The following is a 19,120-nucleotide window of genomic DNA, read 5'->3' as shown; positions in this document are numbered from 1 at the left end:
TTTGTTACCTTCATGCTTTTCTTTCTGAATTGGATTTCCTTTCTCTGCCCTATTGGCAACTCTCTGAAAGTCCAGATTGTTTTGTAAGGTAGCAGTCGTTGTATTTCATGATGAAAAAGGAATCAAAACTACTTTAAAACCACTGTAGATCTTATTTCACTCCTTTGATGTTAACCTCTTATATCAGTAATTCATCTTACTGCATTCCATCTCCATCATAAGAGATTCTGTATCACAGAGGCTCATTCTGAGGTCCAGTGATGGTGTCCATGAATAAAAAGTCATTTTACTCTGGGGTACCATTCTTTCTGTCTATGATCTTTATGCTTTCTTTTCAAGCTACCAGCTTTGCCTTCTAGTATTTGTAAACATTTTACTGTACATCTGAATGTCACAAACTGTGCTTACCAAAACAAACCTTTGTTTTCACCTGTTCTCTTTTATACTAGCTATTCTTAGCTCTTGCAGCTTTTCATTTATTACACGATCTACACATGGTAATCTGAACACTGTTGTAGGTCTACAAACCAGGAGGCTTAAAAATTATTATTATTATTAATAATAGCTATAGTAATTTCTTTTTTGGTTTAAAACCTTTGTTATATTGTCAAATGGTACAACAATAATTATTAAATTTTATAGATTGAGGATCATTAAAAAAAATAATTAAAACTATTGTTCCCAACTTAAGTTTTGGGCTCTTGCAGTCCAGTAAGAGCTTAAACTAGGAATGGTGAGAGAGTGAGAGAGTGAAAAACAATCAAGTGGGGAAGTAGTGGGGTGAGTGGTGGCATAGAGGGCCTGGGGTGATGTGAACAGAAGGCATAGAGCATTAACTGAAGTGGAATTGCCCCAAGCATGTGTGTGGGAACAAGGAGGTACCCGTGGGACAGGATTATGGAGAAGAAAGCTCTCATACCCCTTCTGGTAAATCAGCATGCTCGGGTGCCTCTCAGAAATGCCCCTACGCTAATGGCTGCAGCATGGGGAACAAAAAGGAGGAATTAGAAGTATGGATGGGGCTCCAGGGCTTTGATGTCCTGGGATTACAGGACATCCCTGGTAGGATAGCTCAAGTAACTGGAACACTGTAATGGATGGATACTGGAACACGGATGGATGGATACAGGCTCTTCAGGCCAGGCTAGGAAGATGAGGAGGAGAGTTGCCCCATATGTGAGAGGGTAGCTGGAATTCGTGGCACTCTGCTAGGGAAAGGTGGTGAGCCAGCTGCGAGTTTATGGATCAGGATTCTCTATGTACATTTCGGATTTGTGAAGCTGAAGGGAGGTGTGATATGCTTTGACATGCATTCTGCTAAGATTTCAGCTCCAGCCAAATAGGGTGAGTTTGTCCAGCAGAGGAAAGTGACTCAGCAACTGTGGCTATCTATTACAGATTTTTTTCCCTACCAAACCTGAAGAGATTAGATTGATGAGTTGAATATTTGTATGCTTTAAGTATATGTATACTTTAAGTATGTATGAAATAGTTTCTGATAAGTTTCGGGAGCTGTTTATAAGTTTTACATAGTGGTCATATCAAGAAATTTCAAAATATCTGAGTTACAGTGAATTTGTGGTTGCTGAATACACTGAAATTATTGACACTACGTTTTGCCTTTAATGCACCTTTAGGTTCAGCAATTTAAGCAAGACCCCAAACCATCTGAATGTCTTCATTCTGTTTTCAGTGCGCACACTGGAGATGAGGTGTTCTCCCCTATGGAATATGGCCACCTTCAGGTAAAATATGTATGTGTGTGTAATTGGAAGTTTGGATGATTTTAAGAAATGTTATTGTTGTCTCCGTTCTTTCATGGTGTAGTGCGCTCTGTTTAGATTTGTATTAGGTGTGTTGTACTTGTAAAATTGAGGTTCCCTCTGCATCGCACATTGTTGTACTTGACAAAATTGAGGTTCCCTCTGCATCACATCTTTCGGTGAAAAAGACAGGCTGTTTTCAAATGTAAGTCAGCGGTGTGTTTTAGTCAGAAGGTACTGAAATAACTGTGGGATTTGTGGTGGTTGATCTTTGGGTTTTTTATGAAGTTGCTTCTTTTTGAGACCAACAGATGGCTGTCAGTAAATAATGCTGGCAAAAAAAAGTGGTGAAGTAGTCAGTAAAGTGAAAGATTTAGTGTAATCTTACATTGGATATTAAATTAAAGGTCCTAGCTTGATGTTCCATCATTCTGAGCAGTTTTCATTCATAGTATAGCTTTAACGTACACTGTCAACAGCTTTGTCTAGTTATGATAGTTGTTCACTGTTTTGCATAGTGGTTCCTAGTCAGATTCATTGTGTAATTGATTGTTTTGTTGTCTTTCACTTTCCAAAGTGCTGATTTCCTCTTTTTTTTTTTCTCCCCTTCTGTTTACCTTCAGACCCCTTTTTGCATTCGTGACCTTGTTCTTTTGCATTCCATAGCTCTGTGTACTCTTTTTAGTTCAGAAATTTCTAGTGAAATTATTCAGAAATGACAGTAGGTTGATAATTATTTAATTTCATGGTGACAACATCATTTAAATAGTTTGTACAGTAACTATGTTGGATTCAGGAAATCTATGTTCTGAGAAGAATGATCTGTGGAGTTAACCTAGATTACTATTTTGGACTTCTATGTGAAGCTGCCTATAAATGCACATCTTTTACCTATGGGACCTGGGGAGCACTGTATGATAGTTCAAAGTCTCTGTTTTTTGTGGCAACTCAACCCTTCGCATAAACATGAATGCACATTCCTTTCTGTCATCCGCAAATGTCAAAAAATAGAGGCTCTGTGGAGGCTACAGAAAATAGTAACTGAAGTGGTTCATTTGGGGAGAATGGAATATATTACATAGCTGGTCTGCCATTACTGCTGTACTTGATGCTTTTCAGATTATATTAAGCAACTGGAGTCAGTGGTCTTTAAATCTTTTGGAATTTTTACAATTTGGACGTTAATCTGCTGTGTTTCAGATAAGAATGTGAAACAAAAGCAGTTTGATTTGTTAATAAATTGACATTATGATGCTCATCTGTACAGCTGCTGAAGGTAGTTAGTGTTAATAATAATTGCTATGTACAGCTACAAAAGAAAACAGTTTTTCACAAATGCGATCATATCTGAATGTTGTAATTACACTTCTGTCAGTTGATAATGCAAAAATTGCAGTTAGGGGTAAAGTGATTTGCTTTTTAGATGTGCTGTCTACTGTTCAATATGCTACTTGCCTTCTTGGTGCTCTACTTGCTAATAAATTGTCACATATGTAAACATGAAAGAGCTTGTGACAAAAGTGACTGCCTATGGGTCCAAGCAGCTTGCCTAAGCAAAAACATTTAATATCATAGTTTCAAATACTTTAAGAAGTGATACTGCGGCAGAGGTTTTAGAGGGCAATACTTGTTTGTGGCATTTCTTCCTGTTGATTTTTTCCTCATCAGTACATCTAGGATGTTGCTAGGTTAGGATAATATTTTCCCATAACCAAAACTGTGTTATAGCAGGACCCTTTGTTAAGGAGTAATATCACATTTTTCTTGTTTGCTTATGTGACTCCAATAAACATAAAGTTAATTATAGTTTCTTTTCTGTCTTTATTTACTTCAGATAAATGCTGTGTCGTTATTTCTCCTCTATTTGGTTGAGATGATCTCTTCGGGGCTGCAGATTATCTACAACACAGATGAGGTACAAATAGATTTCCAATGTTAAAACACGTATTTTGTTAAGTTGGGTTTTTTTCTTTATTTTATTTAATTACCAATGTAAAATAATTGTTCTGGAAATACGCTGCAGATATTCTCCACTTTTAATGGAGGTCAGAAAAGATAAATGGAATGAATGGATAGTGAAATCAGTTAATAGCTAATAAAGTGTTAGGCATGCAAAGAGCGAATGTAACATGACATTGAAAATTTTTATAGTTCCCTGCTATTTCTGGAAGGTACAAGGTCAAGAATTAAAAGGTCCGTTAGGATGGTTAACTTCTAGTTATGTTGTTCTCACTTTTCACCTTATTTCAAACTGTAGGTCAGTGCATTCTATCCAGTGGAATTTCAATATAATAAATAATAGGGTTAATTTTCTGGAAAGCTGGAGGGCTTTCTTCAAATACCTATGAACCCATGGGTGTTAGGAATTTTTGCTGTATCCTTAATTGAAAGTAAAATTATTTTATACCATGGTAAGAGATGTTTGTAAGATTGTTAACTCTTCTGTAAATAAGATAATAATAGCCATGGCCTTGACTTGAGGACAAGTCATGTCAGGACAGCCTGCTGTCCAGCTCTAAAATGAGGTTATATTTTGAGACAGGAATGGAAAGCACAGATTTTTTTTTAAAAAAAAATTATTAATTTTTTTTTTCAATTTTCCAATCAGATTTGTTTCAATTTACTTTGGTCTGTTTAATAGTGCTACTGTATTGCCTTAAAAAGCTTAAATGCACTTATAGTACTACCATTTTCAATAAAGGGAGATTTTTCCAGTAATAGTATAGTTGCATTATATTTCTAAATTCTACATCTTCATTGATGTTTTTTCTTTAGATAATGAGAAAACTGAGTGATGCAACTTGTCTCCTTTCTGGCTTAGTTAGATCATATGATAGGTCTATATTATTTTCTCTGAATGGCCTTTATGTCTGTGAGGAGGCAAATGTGTATAATTACGTGTTTACTTAGCTTGACTTATATTATCCTCCAGATGTTTGCATTTTATTAGAGAATCTGCAGAAAAAGTGCATGTGTATAGACTCCAGTCACTCGATCTTCTCCACTGCAATGTCATGATGTAGTTTTCATTGCAACCATGCCCTAGAAATCTGTGAACTATGTAGGTTTATGCTGAGGTTGTCTTACCACAGACCTGTACATTCTATTAGTCTCCGTATGGCTTCAACAATTGCATATATTCTCAGATCTTATTAATGCCACAGAATTACAGTATTTCCAAGTTTTCCTGTGTGTCTAGATAATATTCAGTGTAGTGGCATTGGCAGCACTGTGGATGTGGCAATCTGCTACCCAAACATCAAGTTGCGTATTTCCTTCCAGCGATATCATTGCAGGATGTATTTAGTCTCTTTCCTTTCATAGAGAGAGGGGTTTGAACCAGTGCTAGCACAGTGGCAGATGGTTGATATTTGGCAGGCTGTCTGCACGAATATGTTTGTACACAGAACTCTTGGCTTCGGAGACAATCATTGTATACTAGGCTGCTTGATGTCAGGCGTGGCAGCTGTCAGTGAGTTACCTTCTAGTTGCATCTGTTTGCAGTTGAAAAATTAATGACATCTTTGCATCCGCAGAGAGAGAACAGTATATGATTGTGCAAGTGAATGAATTTGAGACCAATTATCTACACATAAAACAGTAACACTAGTATTTGCAGTCATCCATGCTGCATGTGTATTCTTTATTACACCTTGCTGTCCACATGCTTGACTTCTGGATAGATAAGCTTAACGCACACAATCCATATTTTCTATAAGTCCTTTAGCATTTACTTGGTTATAGCATTTACATGCCCTTGTTATGAATTTTTACTCTCTGAAGACTTTGGTTTGCAACCAGTTACCGCTGCCTTTCTTTTCTAAATCTGCTATTTGGAAACCCTTAATCTCATAAAATATCTTTAATTGACCTTTTTTTTTTCCCTTGTGTTATGAACATCATCAATGGTAGAAGGTCACCAGTAGGGTCATATATTTCTGTGTGGTGCTCTTTGCTTCTTCATTTAGCTGATGCATCTAAATTTCAATTAATGATAGGGACAGGAGCAGCCACACTGTTAATCATTGTGTGTTCTAGCTTCATTCGGAGAAATTCATTTTAATACAACCAAATGCTAAATTACAGGGATGAATAATACGGGGCATATCTAAAGAGTGGGACAGTCTGTTTCCTTGAAAGTACGAGCCGTGAAAAGATTTAGTGTACAGATAATTGTACCTGAGCACCCCACAGTGAAATTTTATCAGAGACATGTAATATATAGAGAGACAAGTAAGTATAGAATTATATATGTCACTGGTGGGCTGGTATTAGCATAAAGAGTGTATCAGAAATAGTAACATTTTAAGATTCAAAGAAAATTTCCTGTAAATTCTAATCTGTGGACTCTTTGAAGTGAGCTGTAGAATTTATCATCAATGTATTCTATGATTGAGCAACTCCAAATGTCTCTTTCAAGAGCATAAAGGAGGAAAAAGCATCTGCTTAAAGAAGTCCCCAGCTATAGTTAAGTACACCTTAAATACCTTAAAATATCCTTAAATACATTACTATTCAGTTGAAACATGTTGATCCAAGAGGAGATTTTAATTATAATATATTGGTTCAGAGTTGTATTTGTGTTTATAAAGGAGTGTTTGAATCTGGCTAAGTATGTGTTATCTGGAGCTAATATAATAAAACTTTGGCATATCAGTTCTCTTAAAATGACTTAAGAAACAGCACCAAGGTTTCTGTGTCCTAATCTGGTAGGATTTAATTTCTTTTGCTGTCTGATGTTGTTTTTAGGACAAATCTCTTTTAAAAATTCGAAATGCTACCTTTTTGGAGCTCTTCAAATATCTTGAACATGAAATAATTTTTATCCCGGGCTTTGCAGGAACTTTTGCATAAATCACATCATCACCTAATTTGGGACAGCTCTTAATACTTTGTTATTAAAAACTGATTTTAAAGAGAATATCTGAACTTGGGAACATCATTTTTGGGGGCAGGGGGGAAGGATGGAAAGCACAAGTATGATGGCTGAGGAAAGACAACTTTGTCTTTTTGAGAAAATGAACAGAAGAAAATAGGATTTCATTTTCCTTCAGTCAGTGTTCTTTCTTTCCTATAGGTGTCCTTCATTCAAAATCTTGTGTTTTGTGTGGAAAGAGCCTATCGTGTACCAGATTTTGGAGTCTGGGAAAGAGGAAGTAAATACAACAATGGCAGTCCAGAGCTGCATTCAAGGTAGGTGAATGGATGTAGCTCTTTCAGTCAAATCAAGTACATGTGATATGAATAAAAAGAATTCATGGGGTGAGTTAAAAATAATAATGCATTAAAATACTGTTTGATCTAAATTAAGGTTCGCTAAGGACTGAGATGTATTTTAGGAAAATGTGAAGCATAATTCCATCATCATATGCATGCTGAAGTAACCACGTAGATGCTTAGCTATTTGCGTAGTCAAATTCCAATAATTATGTGCAGCTGCATGCATATAATTGTGAAAATTGTCTTCATAATGGTTCAGACTCTTGAGGCATGTGCAGTAGATTGGATTCACAAAAGTGTTTAGGAGTAGCCTGATTTAAGAAGGTGTTGAATCATGAGTCTAGGTTTTCTCATCTCCACCAAGCTGGGAGGAAGATGCCAGACACTGTGGAGGATAGCCTAGTGCACAAGTTCTTTTCCAGGTGCTTCAGATGTTACAAGTAACTGAGTGTTCTGACCCCTGTCCTGTGAGATAGGTAGGAATGTGCTTAACATTTTAATATTAGAGTTATCCAGTTCAGTGGAATTGCTCACATGCCGTCTATCTTGACAGATCAAATCTGTAATCTGACAACTTGCTTTTTCTAGCATTTCCATTGTTTTCTTCACTTTTTGACTTCTGAGGTTTTATTAATCGTAAAAGTGGCTATAGCTTGGATATCTTAGGATAACAAAATATCATTGATCATCGTAATTATCATGGGTTTGCAAATAATACGTGTGTTTCTTCCAGTCTTTGATGTTGCCAAGTGAATCTGTGTTCTCATTTCAGAATTAAATAATTTTTCTTAGTTCACATACAGGCATGTATTTTAACCTATAGATATGATTACATGTCATTGTAGTAAAACACTTAATTTTAGGTATGGGGTTTTTTAGGGCTTTTGTAGAGCTTTAGTACCAGTATGAGAACTGAAAACTCCAAGTTGCTATTACATAATATCTGCTTTATTAGTTTGTTGTTTGTTTTTTTTTTCTCCTATGTCTGAAAAATTGTCAAATGCCAGACTGCGTGAGCGTTCACTTAGAGAACCATGTACTTCCTTTCACATCTCACCTTGTACAAATTCACAAGAGGAACTCCTGTGTTTCCTGTTGTTCGCAGCATTCTAGTTATTCAGAATGTGAATTTCCTCCAGGGAAAACTGAACATTTTTAACCAGATGGATATGGGCATGTTGTCTTGTCTTAATCTAGACTGACATTTATAGGTTGGTTTTTCTGAGGGCGAAGTTTTATGAGATGGGCTGAGCCAATCTAACAGATCATTGAGCTGGCACAAAAGGATGCACAGAGCTTGGTCCTAATTAAAGTACTAGATTTTGGTCATCAGAAACAGGTATTGCCCCTGTTTATCTTATCTTGTGTGCATGTTGCTACTCTGCTTCACTGTAGGAAGCCAGTAGACAATTTCTCTTGTTCTCATAAATCAGAAAAAAAGGAAAAGGAACATGCATCAAAAGATGTACTTAGATATTATTGAGGAAAGCCCTGGGTATATTAAAATATTCTCTATACTTTGTTATGCTCCTATCGTAGTGTATCTACCTAAGAGAACTCTTAAAAAAAAAAAAAAGTGATTATAGCTAATCAGGACTAATCACGAATGATGTGTGTATGTCTTCAGTGATTATCGACTCCAAACTAGTCAGTTAAGTTTCAGTGTTAAGTATGCTGTACTCCTGGCCCTTAAAACTCACACTGTTAGTCTACATACAATGTGTGTTTGCTTTCAGAATTAGAAGTTAATTCTTGTCCTTTATTGAAAGAGCTTTCTTTTTAAAGAAGATAATATATAATATGAAGTCCATGAATAATAACTGCAAATTATGTCCTGTGTTAGAAGATGTGGATATTTTAAGTCTTTACACAGTCTTGGTGTTCTATCTTAGTACAGTTCAAACCACTTCTTACAAATGATCAGTAGCAAAAAACTCTGTGGACCAGGTCTTCATTGATGCATGCAAATTGATGTCTTTTACTGGTTCAAAGGCAAGATTTGTAACAGCTTTTGTTAAACTGTGATCCCCTTCCCATACGGCTGAACTTCTGTAAAATTAATTTGTCCTGTAACCGGTTGATCAAGCTGTTCTCCAGGCGTCTGCTGAGTACCTCTGCAAAATGTCTTTGACATCTCCCATATGTACTGTGAGAATAATGAAGTTGTTGAAGTGCAGTATCTTCATATTCCAAATCTAAGACTGTAGAGCTTGATCTTGCTCTTCTCTGTAGTGTAGGTATTATATTGCTCTAGTGCTGTCCGTCCTTGTTCTATTTTGGTTTCGTCTAGTTATGAAGTTATTATTATTGTTGTGGGATTGGTTTTTTGTTTTGTTTTTTTGTGTTGTTTTTTTTTTGAACATCCTTTCTGGTGTGTGATGTTCCAGTTGAACTGCACAGTTCTTGGATGGAGGCAAGAAACTGTGAATGGGAGGAGAATTAAGGATATATATGCTTTAAGATGTGTTTTGATTAGCAGTTGGTAAGAATACGTAAATTTTAGTGTTTGCCCTCAGATATTTTACTGAGAGGGTAAATCTAACAATTTGAAGTTACTGAGAGTTAGGAATGATGTTTAAGTGAATTTATTAGTGCTTTTTTAGCAAGCTGGAACTATAATTTCTTTAGGTTAGTCTCAGCTTTTCCCTGCCCAAATGTGAATCAAGGTCAAATGTTACCCATAGTATTATCATTGCAAGACTGCTTTTGATAATCCGTGACAAATCACAATAATTGGTGGCTACAGTAAGGTCTACAGATTGCACCTGGGAAGGTTCAGCATGGACATTAAGAAACTTTTTGACTTTGCACAGTGAAGCACCAGAGCAGGATACTCAAAAGAAGTCACAGAATCTCCATCATTGGAGGTTTTTGAGACTTATCTAGGTGAGGCTATGTTTACTTGAGTCAGTCTCAGTTATTATATCTGGTTTCAAGTGAGATTTCATGTTGGACTAGATGAGTTCCATATGTCCCTTCCAACCAATGACTTTATGATCCTTGAAATTTTCAGAGGAATATTAAAAGAGGGTTTGGGCTAGGCTTTGTTTTGGGGCCATCTCCAAGTAAGCATCTTTTTCTCTAGGCGTAGAGTCCAGCAAGTTAATGCAGCGTATTCATAGTGGGTTGCTGAATGGAGGAAGGAACATACTTATTAAAAGACGTTTTGCCTTTAATTCATCCTGTTAAAAAAGTCAGGTTTTTCCATTATTAATTCATAGAGTATGAAGAATCTACTTTCTGTAGAAAGACATGAGCATAATGTTTATTTTGAATCCCATTTTCTAATTTGCCCAACAGGAAGACCTTAATCAGTAGGAATGAAATAAGTGAAGTGTGATCATAGTTCTGAAGCGTGTGATGTTGTGTGATTGTTCAGTCTTTTGAAGACATACTTGATTCTACAGCTGTTCTCAGACTTTTTTTTTTTTTTAAGTAACATCCTCCTGTCAGTTACCCATGAAACTTGTAGTAGTCTAGGTACTACTAGTGTATATGGTGAAGGGACTGCTTGATACACCATTGTAATGTGAAGAAATATTACGTGATGGGGAAAAGCAAGCAGTATTTTAATGTTGAGACGTTTATATTTTCATTTGCAAGTAATATTTGTGAGAGTACTGAGGTCTTCAGGGGCTTTGAATAACAAGGTAGAAAAATACTGATCAGTTACAGTAAGTATTATTGTAGAATATGACTATGTAAAATAGAAATTATTTCAAGGAAGGAATCCATATTTGTCTTATTTTTTTTTCATGCTGTTTTGTAGATAGAGTCAGTGGGTTTTTAACATTATCTGAGTACCAGCAGTCGTTGCTGTTGAACAACTATTACTTCTCTGCCTTTTGTCAGTAGCTGTCTTCCTGCTCTGAAAATACCTGACTGTTGGTATTAAAGAGTGTTATTTGGAAGAGAAAAGAAGAATATTTAACTCCTATGAAAAGTTCTGTTCTGAGTCATCATGCCCATTTGTTTGATCAATTGCTAGGTGATAATTAAAATAGAGTAATTGTTAGAACAATTACATTTTTGTTTAGGTATTTGAAACAAAGCCAGAAAAATAATTATATTCACAACGCTTCTGAGTTTAGTTTATTCCTTCATCATTCTGTAGTACCAAAAGCTTTCATCAGCAAAAGATACAGAACTGAGGGATTTCACCACTGTTTGGTGGCAGCTGCTCAGAGCAGAACTTAGTTAACCTAATCAGCTTTCTCTTGTTGAACCAATTAGAATTAAATCCTATGAGTACTATTTCTGGCAATCTTTCAGAAAGAAAAATGGAGGTTTATAAACCTGTTGGTAATACTTACAAAGAATGATAAAAGAGTCTGAAATTGGTGTCTAAAGTACTTCTAATATTAAAACCAACGCAGATACTTAAAGTAAACAAATTCTATAACTCCGCATTGAGTTTTTTTCATTATTTTCAATATTTTCTGCGTAATCATAATTGGATCCCATATTTAAAACATGGATTAGTTAATAAACATTTGAAATTTTATATTAATAAATAGTACAAATCAGTTTCTTTACAGCAAGGTTGAAAGTTTGCTGTGACGCCAAAATGCTGCATGGAGTATTGAAGAATAAAGGTTATAGCACAGTCCTTCTTTGAAGTTTTCTGACAATTTGGCTGCTGTAAGTTTTTTCGGCCAGATAGTACAGTTGTTTGTCAATACTTTCACAACTGCTCTTACACAGAAGTTGGGAATTGTTAGTGATTATTTTCTGAGTATTTTTTCTAACTCAGTGTTGCTGCTTTAATTATTTTTATAATAATTTCATATTCAGAAAGTACATATTCCCTACTGTTGTTAATTTAACTGTTTTCCTGCAAGTGGAATGCGTCCCTCAGTCTCTTAAGGGTGCTTTAATTTTTCACAACCATGACTATCTCTGTGCCAACGTTGTTCTAATGTTGTCTGGGCACGTGGATCCTCTTAACAAACAGGGTTTTTGGGTGTTCCTTGTTTGGCAGTACTCCATAATTTTTATCTCAAACAAAAGATGGCAGGAAAAAGGAAAGTGTGGTTGGCTGAGTGGGTCATCTGGTTTGGATAAATAAGGATATAAACTATTAACTCTTTTCTTGTCCTTTTTTTTTTTTTTTTTTTAATAGAGAATATTTCAAGGAATTACTGTGCTAATAAATAAACTTTTAAATTCATAGCTATATTCTGTTTTTCACAGACTTTTCCCAGTTCTTAAAACTTCAGACTTTTCAAGCATCTGTATATAGCACTGTAGATGGTGTTGGGTTTTTTTTTTTTTTTATTTTATTTTGTATGTGTGTTTAGTTTGGTTTTGTTTTTCTCCAGATTTGTGTGTTGTGCCCGGTTGGAACAAAAATGGGAGCTGCATCTGAATGGTTGTTAGCTGAGGACAGTGTTGACAACTTCCTCTCTGTTATAGTGAACGGCTTCATGGAAAGATGAACCTTTCAGTTCTTCTTTCCACTGATTTTTATCTTTCTAAGGTTGGAGGCTTTCTTCCTGCAGTGTTGATCTATGTCACTGTACTATGTTCTGTCACTTTTGTTTACCCTTACAGTCTTTTTTAACTCTGAATCTTTTGTCTTGTCAGCCTGATTCATTCTTTTTCCTTTTTCTGTCTTTTGCTATATGTCTTCAGATTTGTTAACTTTTAAAGATGGCAAGGTGGACATCTATACATTTCTGTTATTCTTCTGTCTTACTTTTCTATTGTCTCATTTAGTGATCTTTTGACTAGAAATATTTCAAATTAATTGTAAGCTACTTGGAAAGCAGAGCTCCTATCTAAAGGAATGGGCATTTAGGGAGAAACGTGAAACTCCATTCTGAAGGAGGAGCTTCAAAACTGGGACAGACATTTAGGGATAGCACATGGGGTGTCAATGAAGTCAATAAATCACTGTTGTAGTTTATATAGAAAGGAAGCAGAGACAGATAAAGGCGCATTGGTCGGAGCTACTGTAGTTAAATGGAGACAAAGGCGTAATTAAAAGTTTTAGGAGTAAAGTTGGGAAAATTACTCTAGGCTTTGTTTTACTGGGTGCTCTGAATCTGTTTTACGACCTCACCTAAGAGAATTGAAAAGGTGTTTGTTTTATTAGCTAGACTTCTGTGGTGTTTCTAGTTCCTATACTTTTATGTCATCATTTAGTAAGCACCGCAAAGTCTCTCCCTACTTGGAGTGCTTGTATTTGATAGTAGAACTGTCAGAAATCTGGTAGCATTATATATTATGTTTTTAAACTCTGGCACTGTTGGGAACTAGCTCATTTAATATTTTACTTTTTGATACCCTATGAACTTAATATCTAGAATTTTGGAATCAATGTGCAAAACTAGCATTTTATATGTACATTAATGCTTTAGCTCCTTACTGCAGTTGAATGGACACATGTGAAGTTGGCCTATCTATAATTATGTATTCTTTAAAACCATTTCAAAATTCTGCTCTCTGTCATACTCCAAATTTCATATAAACCTGTCAAATGCGTGAAGATTTCTATTAGCTTGTCTTGAGCTTTTCTTAAAAAAAAAAAAATCATCAAAAGTGTGTGTGTGCCTGGAGAGGGAATGCTGCGTCTTTTTTTTTTTTTTTTTTAAATGCTCACAAGGGAAGTAGACTATATTTTTTTTAGTGAAGAGGTCTTGTAAAAGTCTTCTTGTGTGTATATTTTTGAATAATTTTCACAATCAGCAATAAATCATATTTTAGTATATAATTTGATTAAAATTTTATAATGATTAGTGATTTTAGTGCTTAATGTTTTTAAATATGAACTTGCTAACTTGAAAGCTTGTTGGTAGTATTTCTGCGTCTTGTTTTTCTTCATGATGGATACTAATCATGGAGTTAAGTGAAATAAAAGATGTTTTGCTATGTGGCTGACATCAGAAAATCCTTTTTTGCATCCAGGTTGATGAGTTCTTTTATTATATTGAAAACTAATCAGAAATCAGTCTTTTAAAGTTTAATGCTTGAGAGCTGGGTTGAAAAATTGTGCTGAAGTAAATCCTCTGTTAATGCACTATTAGCAAGACTTTGAAATACATAATGCCAGATGTCTAGTCGCAAGGTGAGAGCAGAAGTGCTTTTTCCAGATGGTCTCTGACGTTTGAAGACAAATAAAAATGCTGAAAAGTATTTTTCAAAAAAAAGAAATCCAAAACAATGCACCACCAAACTCCCAAATTTTGCTGCATCATCATCGTGTTATTAACATAGAGGTTAAACACAAAATTCAAATCAAGAAAAGATCATAGCTATCAAATGTGTTAAATATTAGTCTGGGCTTGAATTATGATCTATCTGGTTTTTTGTTGTCATTTTGTTTTCTCTTCAGCTCCGTGGGGCTGGCAAAAGCAGCTTTAGAAGCAATTAACGGTTTCAATCTCTTTGGAAATCAGGTAATAAAAATGTTTGGTTTCTCTCTCTTTTTTTTTTTTTTTTTTATCAGTAACAATTTACACTGTGGATCAGAGGATAGTTAGAAGTATCTAGCACATTTTGTTAGATTCCAGCTTTAAAAAAGTTAGTTTGCAAACTGATTGCTCCTGTTTCAGGTACAAAATTTGTCTGATAACATCATTAGTGCCCTTACTATCTAGAATGACTTTTGGTTTTTTTCTTTAAAAAAACCCCAACTAACATGATTGCAGTTTATTCTGAAAAAGGACTTGGTTGCCAAGAAGGTTTTTCCTTCCGAATCGTATCTGTTGTCATAATATAGTATACCTGTACCTTCAGGCATTACTTTACTTCTGTCTTCTTCCTTCAGGTGGCTTTTGATCAAGACTTTAAACAAGCTACTTGTACATAATCCCACTGTTTTACTGGGTTTTAATTTCAGTATGTTGCGTAGTGGTAAAACCTTTTCTTTTCCCATCCTTTCACAAGGCTTGGATCAATTAAGAAAGTAAGCCTTTTCTGAGATTTTTATCTCTGACTTATATTCCCCTTCTATGTGCATCTTTTTTTTAGGTGTTATACCTAAGCAGTCTATAGCTAAAATAAAAGAATACTCTTCCAAATTAATGATCTAGAAAATGTACAAATGGAAGAGATACGTCATTGTGAAGCTATCAGTGTTATAAATGGATGGAAATGAAGGGTAGGAGTGCAGCTAAAAAAAAAAGTTGGATAGCATCAAGCGTGCGTAGAAGTAGTTATAAAACTGTTTTTTGTCTGTAAATTGTGTGGAAAGGATAGGTTGGTTACAAAGTGGTGAGCTCAGTATGCTAAGTAAAGCTTTCCATATTGTGCTATTTTCTTGGAATCTTTCATCCTTTTTGACTTGAAACTGATGGGCATTGCTCACAGCCCCCAATGTGTGTATTTCATACAGAGTAAATGTTAATTGAGTACATCTGAAACTTAGTTTAAAAAAATTATATGCATTTACACAAGTAGCATAATTTTATACTTACATGTTCTTTTCTGAAGTTAGGCAGTATATGATCCTTTTGTGTTTTGGTAATTTTATACTGTGAACTTTTCTTGAAGTACTGTTTGTATATTTTTTTGAGTAAATTGCTTCAACGTAGGATTTTTTTTTTCCCCTCTTTCTGTTATACCTGTGCTCTCCTTTTGTCTTGTAAGTCAGATGGAGCTGACTTCTAGGTTGTAATATTTGTCTGTTTCAAATATTCATCTTTAAGAAACTTGCTTAAATACACTGGTTTGCCATATAGAAAATAGTACAAAGGAGAGAAGTTATAAATGGTAAAATGGTAAATGGTGAATAAGGGGAATTCTCAGGTTTTCTTTGTGTGAGCTAATGAGCATAGGCTAGGTCAACTATAAAGGTGTGACTGCGAGACAGTCCAAATTACATTCCAAGTTCCTTTTTGTACTGCTTGATTTATTAAAACATTCTTAGTTTCTTGTGTCTCCATTTTTTCTGTTGGTGAAATGGAAAGTATGGGTCAAAACAGTCATATAAAAGAATTATTAGCACTATTGGACAAAAAGGTCTTCCTTATAGTTTATTCACATAAAAAACAACTGTTGGACTAAAACTTTTTGAGCTATCCACATCCTGGGGTGAAAAATATAAGTGGCAATTTGTTTTAAATAGTGAGCAACTGACATAGAAGTACAATCTATTGAACAATCTTATCTATTGCCAAAAAGCTATACCACTTCTTTGTCTTACAGCATAAACCAGGAGATCCTCCTAAAGAAGGGAGTTCTGACTCTGTAGATGCATTACAATTTTTGTGGATATCTATTAGTGGCAGGGTTTTCTGAGTTTTTTGTTTGCTTGCTTGTTTTTTGCATCTATATATTTGTACTAGCACTGTAGTACAATAGACTTATTCCGTTTAGAATCCACTCCTCGGGAAACATTGATGGCTCTTTGCCTGTGAGTGGAGAAGTATGAAAGTGCTCTTTATGCAGAAACAAACACCCTGTTCCAAAAATACTTAGCCATTTGGGCTAGTTTTTGTTTACTTTATGTACATTTTAAAAGCTGATGTTATGCGTTAGGAACCACGAGCTAGTAAGGATCTTAAATAATTATCAGACATTATATGCACGTTGTTAATATTTCAGGAAAAAAAAAATTAGCTACAGTCTTTACCTTCCCAACAGTCTCAAGCACCACTAAATAGGGTTTTTTTTCAAATTATTTTTTACTAAATTCTGAAATAAATGTGTAAATTGCTGAAGCAAAACCAGTTTAAATGCTTTGAGAGTCTATTTCGAAGATACTTAGCATAAACAGAAACCATTTTGACCTTCAGTCTGTGGCAGAGTTTGCCTTTGCACTTAGCTCCAGCCGTGTTCGATAGCTTTGAGAAATCCTGCTGAGCCCCTCGAGAAACTTGTTTGCACCTGCAACTGCACTAGTGGAACCTGCATAAATCATTGCTGGGGATGACAGACTGCTCAGCCTTTCCATGCAGATTTTTCAACTCACGCTGTGCATGCTGGAAGAGAACTGATAGATACAAATACGTAGTATTGTAGCTGTGCTTGCACACATATATGTGTATTACATAGATATATTTGAGTATGTCATGACAGAGCAATTTCTGTGTGCATTCATGGATGCACCCAGGGAAGACAAAAGTAAAGGTCACTTATTGTTGATATTCACATTAAACTGTTCCTTCCCTCCCTCCCCAAATTCTAGAAAACATTAAAAACCAATATATTCCAGTAAGAAATCATAGTAGTATTTGCTCTGTAACAAAGCACTGCTTAACTGATGTTAATATATTTTTAATGCATTGTTTGCTGTACTTTCTAGGTGCCAGTTACAAAGAACAATTATGAATTGAAAAAATGATTGGCTTTTTGTTTAATCTGAATTTTACATGCTTTAATGTAAAAAGGAGTTCATTCATGGTTTTTAAATGCTATTCATTTTGATCACCATCATACTAGAAGTATTTCACAAAAAGTGGGAGTTATAAGCATAAAAATACAGTCAAGCTGTAATCCTAATGTTTCCTCAGTAAAAGATTTCTTTACACATGAAGAAGAGCATTTTTAATATAACAGATACATAAACTAGTTAGTTTCTCATTATTTTGCTTTATATCCTATGCTAAATTTCTTAAATATATTCCCAATGTATTGTATATCTCTCAAACAATAGTTATAAATCTATATGAAGTAGCTAATATGTATGACGTCAGCAAAAGAATTCTGTTATAATCCTTAACTGTGCATTGGTCATATCCTGAAAATGATTGTATTGTCCTAAGTTCTGCTGGAGTTTGTATGGAAGAACTGCAAAAGTGGTCCTGAATTTTCTTTGTTGGTGGTGGTTTTTTTCTGTTGTTTACATTTAGGATGCAGTGTGAACTGATTGCATTTCAGTTTCTGTTTTTACTTAATCACTTTAGAGTCGTCATTGCTAAAAGTACTGTATATTTTCACGGGCTTGATGTGGTTAACCCAAACCTCTGCTTTCAGAGTATCACAGAGTATAACTAACTTAGAATTTGTGTTAATGTAAGACTTCCATTTTGGCTACAATACCTTTTAGAAAAAAATACATATCAGCGAAAAACCTACCATAAAAGATGTGCATTTACTGGCAGTGTGAGTTAATGAGCTAATCGATTAAATGTGTGGTGCATGCACGTGTGCACTAAAATGGGATGGCTATCGACAAGATGGACACTTTCAAGTTTGACCTAGTCACAGTATAATCAATTGTTTGTATGTAACCTACATGTCCTATATTAGTTTATGGAAAAAAATATATGTTAAAAGAAAATCAAGCCTTTGTGAAGTGTCCTCACTGCAGAACTTTACAATCTTTAGAGAACTGAAAAATAGTTCATTTGTAAAACAAGATGTTTGTGGTTTTAGGAAATGCAGATTAGTCTGCTTCTGAATTCCCAAAGAATCCTTTACTGCAGCACAGACTTTGAAACTGTATGTTCACACACGTAGACAGATTGTGTTCAGAGTTTGTGGATGAATTTAGAGGTTTGTGAATAATCAGAATCTGGATTAAGAAGAAAGCAGAATAACAAGCCATCAAAGCAAATGTGATTATTTGCATACATTCTTATCTCAGCACTATTCAGTATATATTTCTAGAATAAATAAGAGAACAGAGAGATTATTTTCCATTAGGACAGTGGAAAAACATGTTTTGCTTAGCCTAGCAAAGTAAAAGCTGAGTATTTGTGCGATAGCTATGTATAATTAGGGTGTGGCTAAAGAATAAGGAAGAAAAAACCAACAGATGTTTTTTGGAAAGCCAAATGAATGGATGCTAATACTGGCACGAAAAGAAGGGTGGTTAGCTAGTTATGTAGAAAATCCGTTGGAAATTAAAAGTTTTTAATAATTAGAGAGGGTGGGTTCTGGAACAGTCTTCCTAAAAGAATAGTATACCAAAGAAACTGACCACTTTTTAGGACAGATTTGGTGAATTTATGCAAATTTACGGCATGGCATTTCTGACAGTAACTGAATGAGTTCAGTGCAAATGCTTCTTCCAATGGGATAGTGATATTTAGATTCATTATAAATTACAACACATATCCGTGCATTAACAAACTGCATTGAGTTTCTGAGAAATTGCCTACTGATAATACTTTTAAATGCTGTTGATTCTGTTTAAACAGTTTCTCAGCTATGGGATTTTTTCTGAGTCTTTTGAAGTATCAAAAAGC

General features: G+C 35.0%; 1 protein-coding gene across 6 annotated transcripts in view; it reads left to right on the top strand.

The window, feature by feature from the left end:
- The window catches only part of PHKB (phosphorylase kinase regulatory subunit beta), an 84,579-nt gene that overhangs the window by 16,027 nt on the left and 49,432 nt on the right, over positions 1-19,120 (top strand). For all 6 annotated transcript variants that reach the window (XM_086468914.1, XM_086468916.1, XM_086468915.1 and 3 more), the window contains 4 exons: positions 1,638-1,745; positions 3,598-3,678; positions 6,841-6,956; positions 14,320-14,383. In XM_086468914.1, the coding sequence (XP_086325040.1) occupies positions 1,638-1,745; positions 3,598-3,678; positions 6,841-6,956; positions 14,320-14,383 (369 nt within the window). The remainder of the gene's footprint in view (positions 1-1,637; positions 1,746-3,597; positions 3,679-6,840; positions 6,957-14,319; positions 14,384-19,120) is intronic.

Source organism: Leptosomus discolor, chromosome 8 (genome assembly GCF_034619465.1).
Source record: "Leptosomus discolor isolate bLepDis1 chromosome 8, bLepDis1.hap2, whole genome shotgun sequence".
In the NCBI taxonomy this organism is placed as follows: Eukaryota; Metazoa; Chordata; class Aves; order Leptosomiformes; family Leptosomidae; genus Leptosomus; species Leptosomus discolor.
Note: the sequence above shows the minus strand (reverse complement) of the source record. Positions and strands in the feature narration are given on the sequence as shown.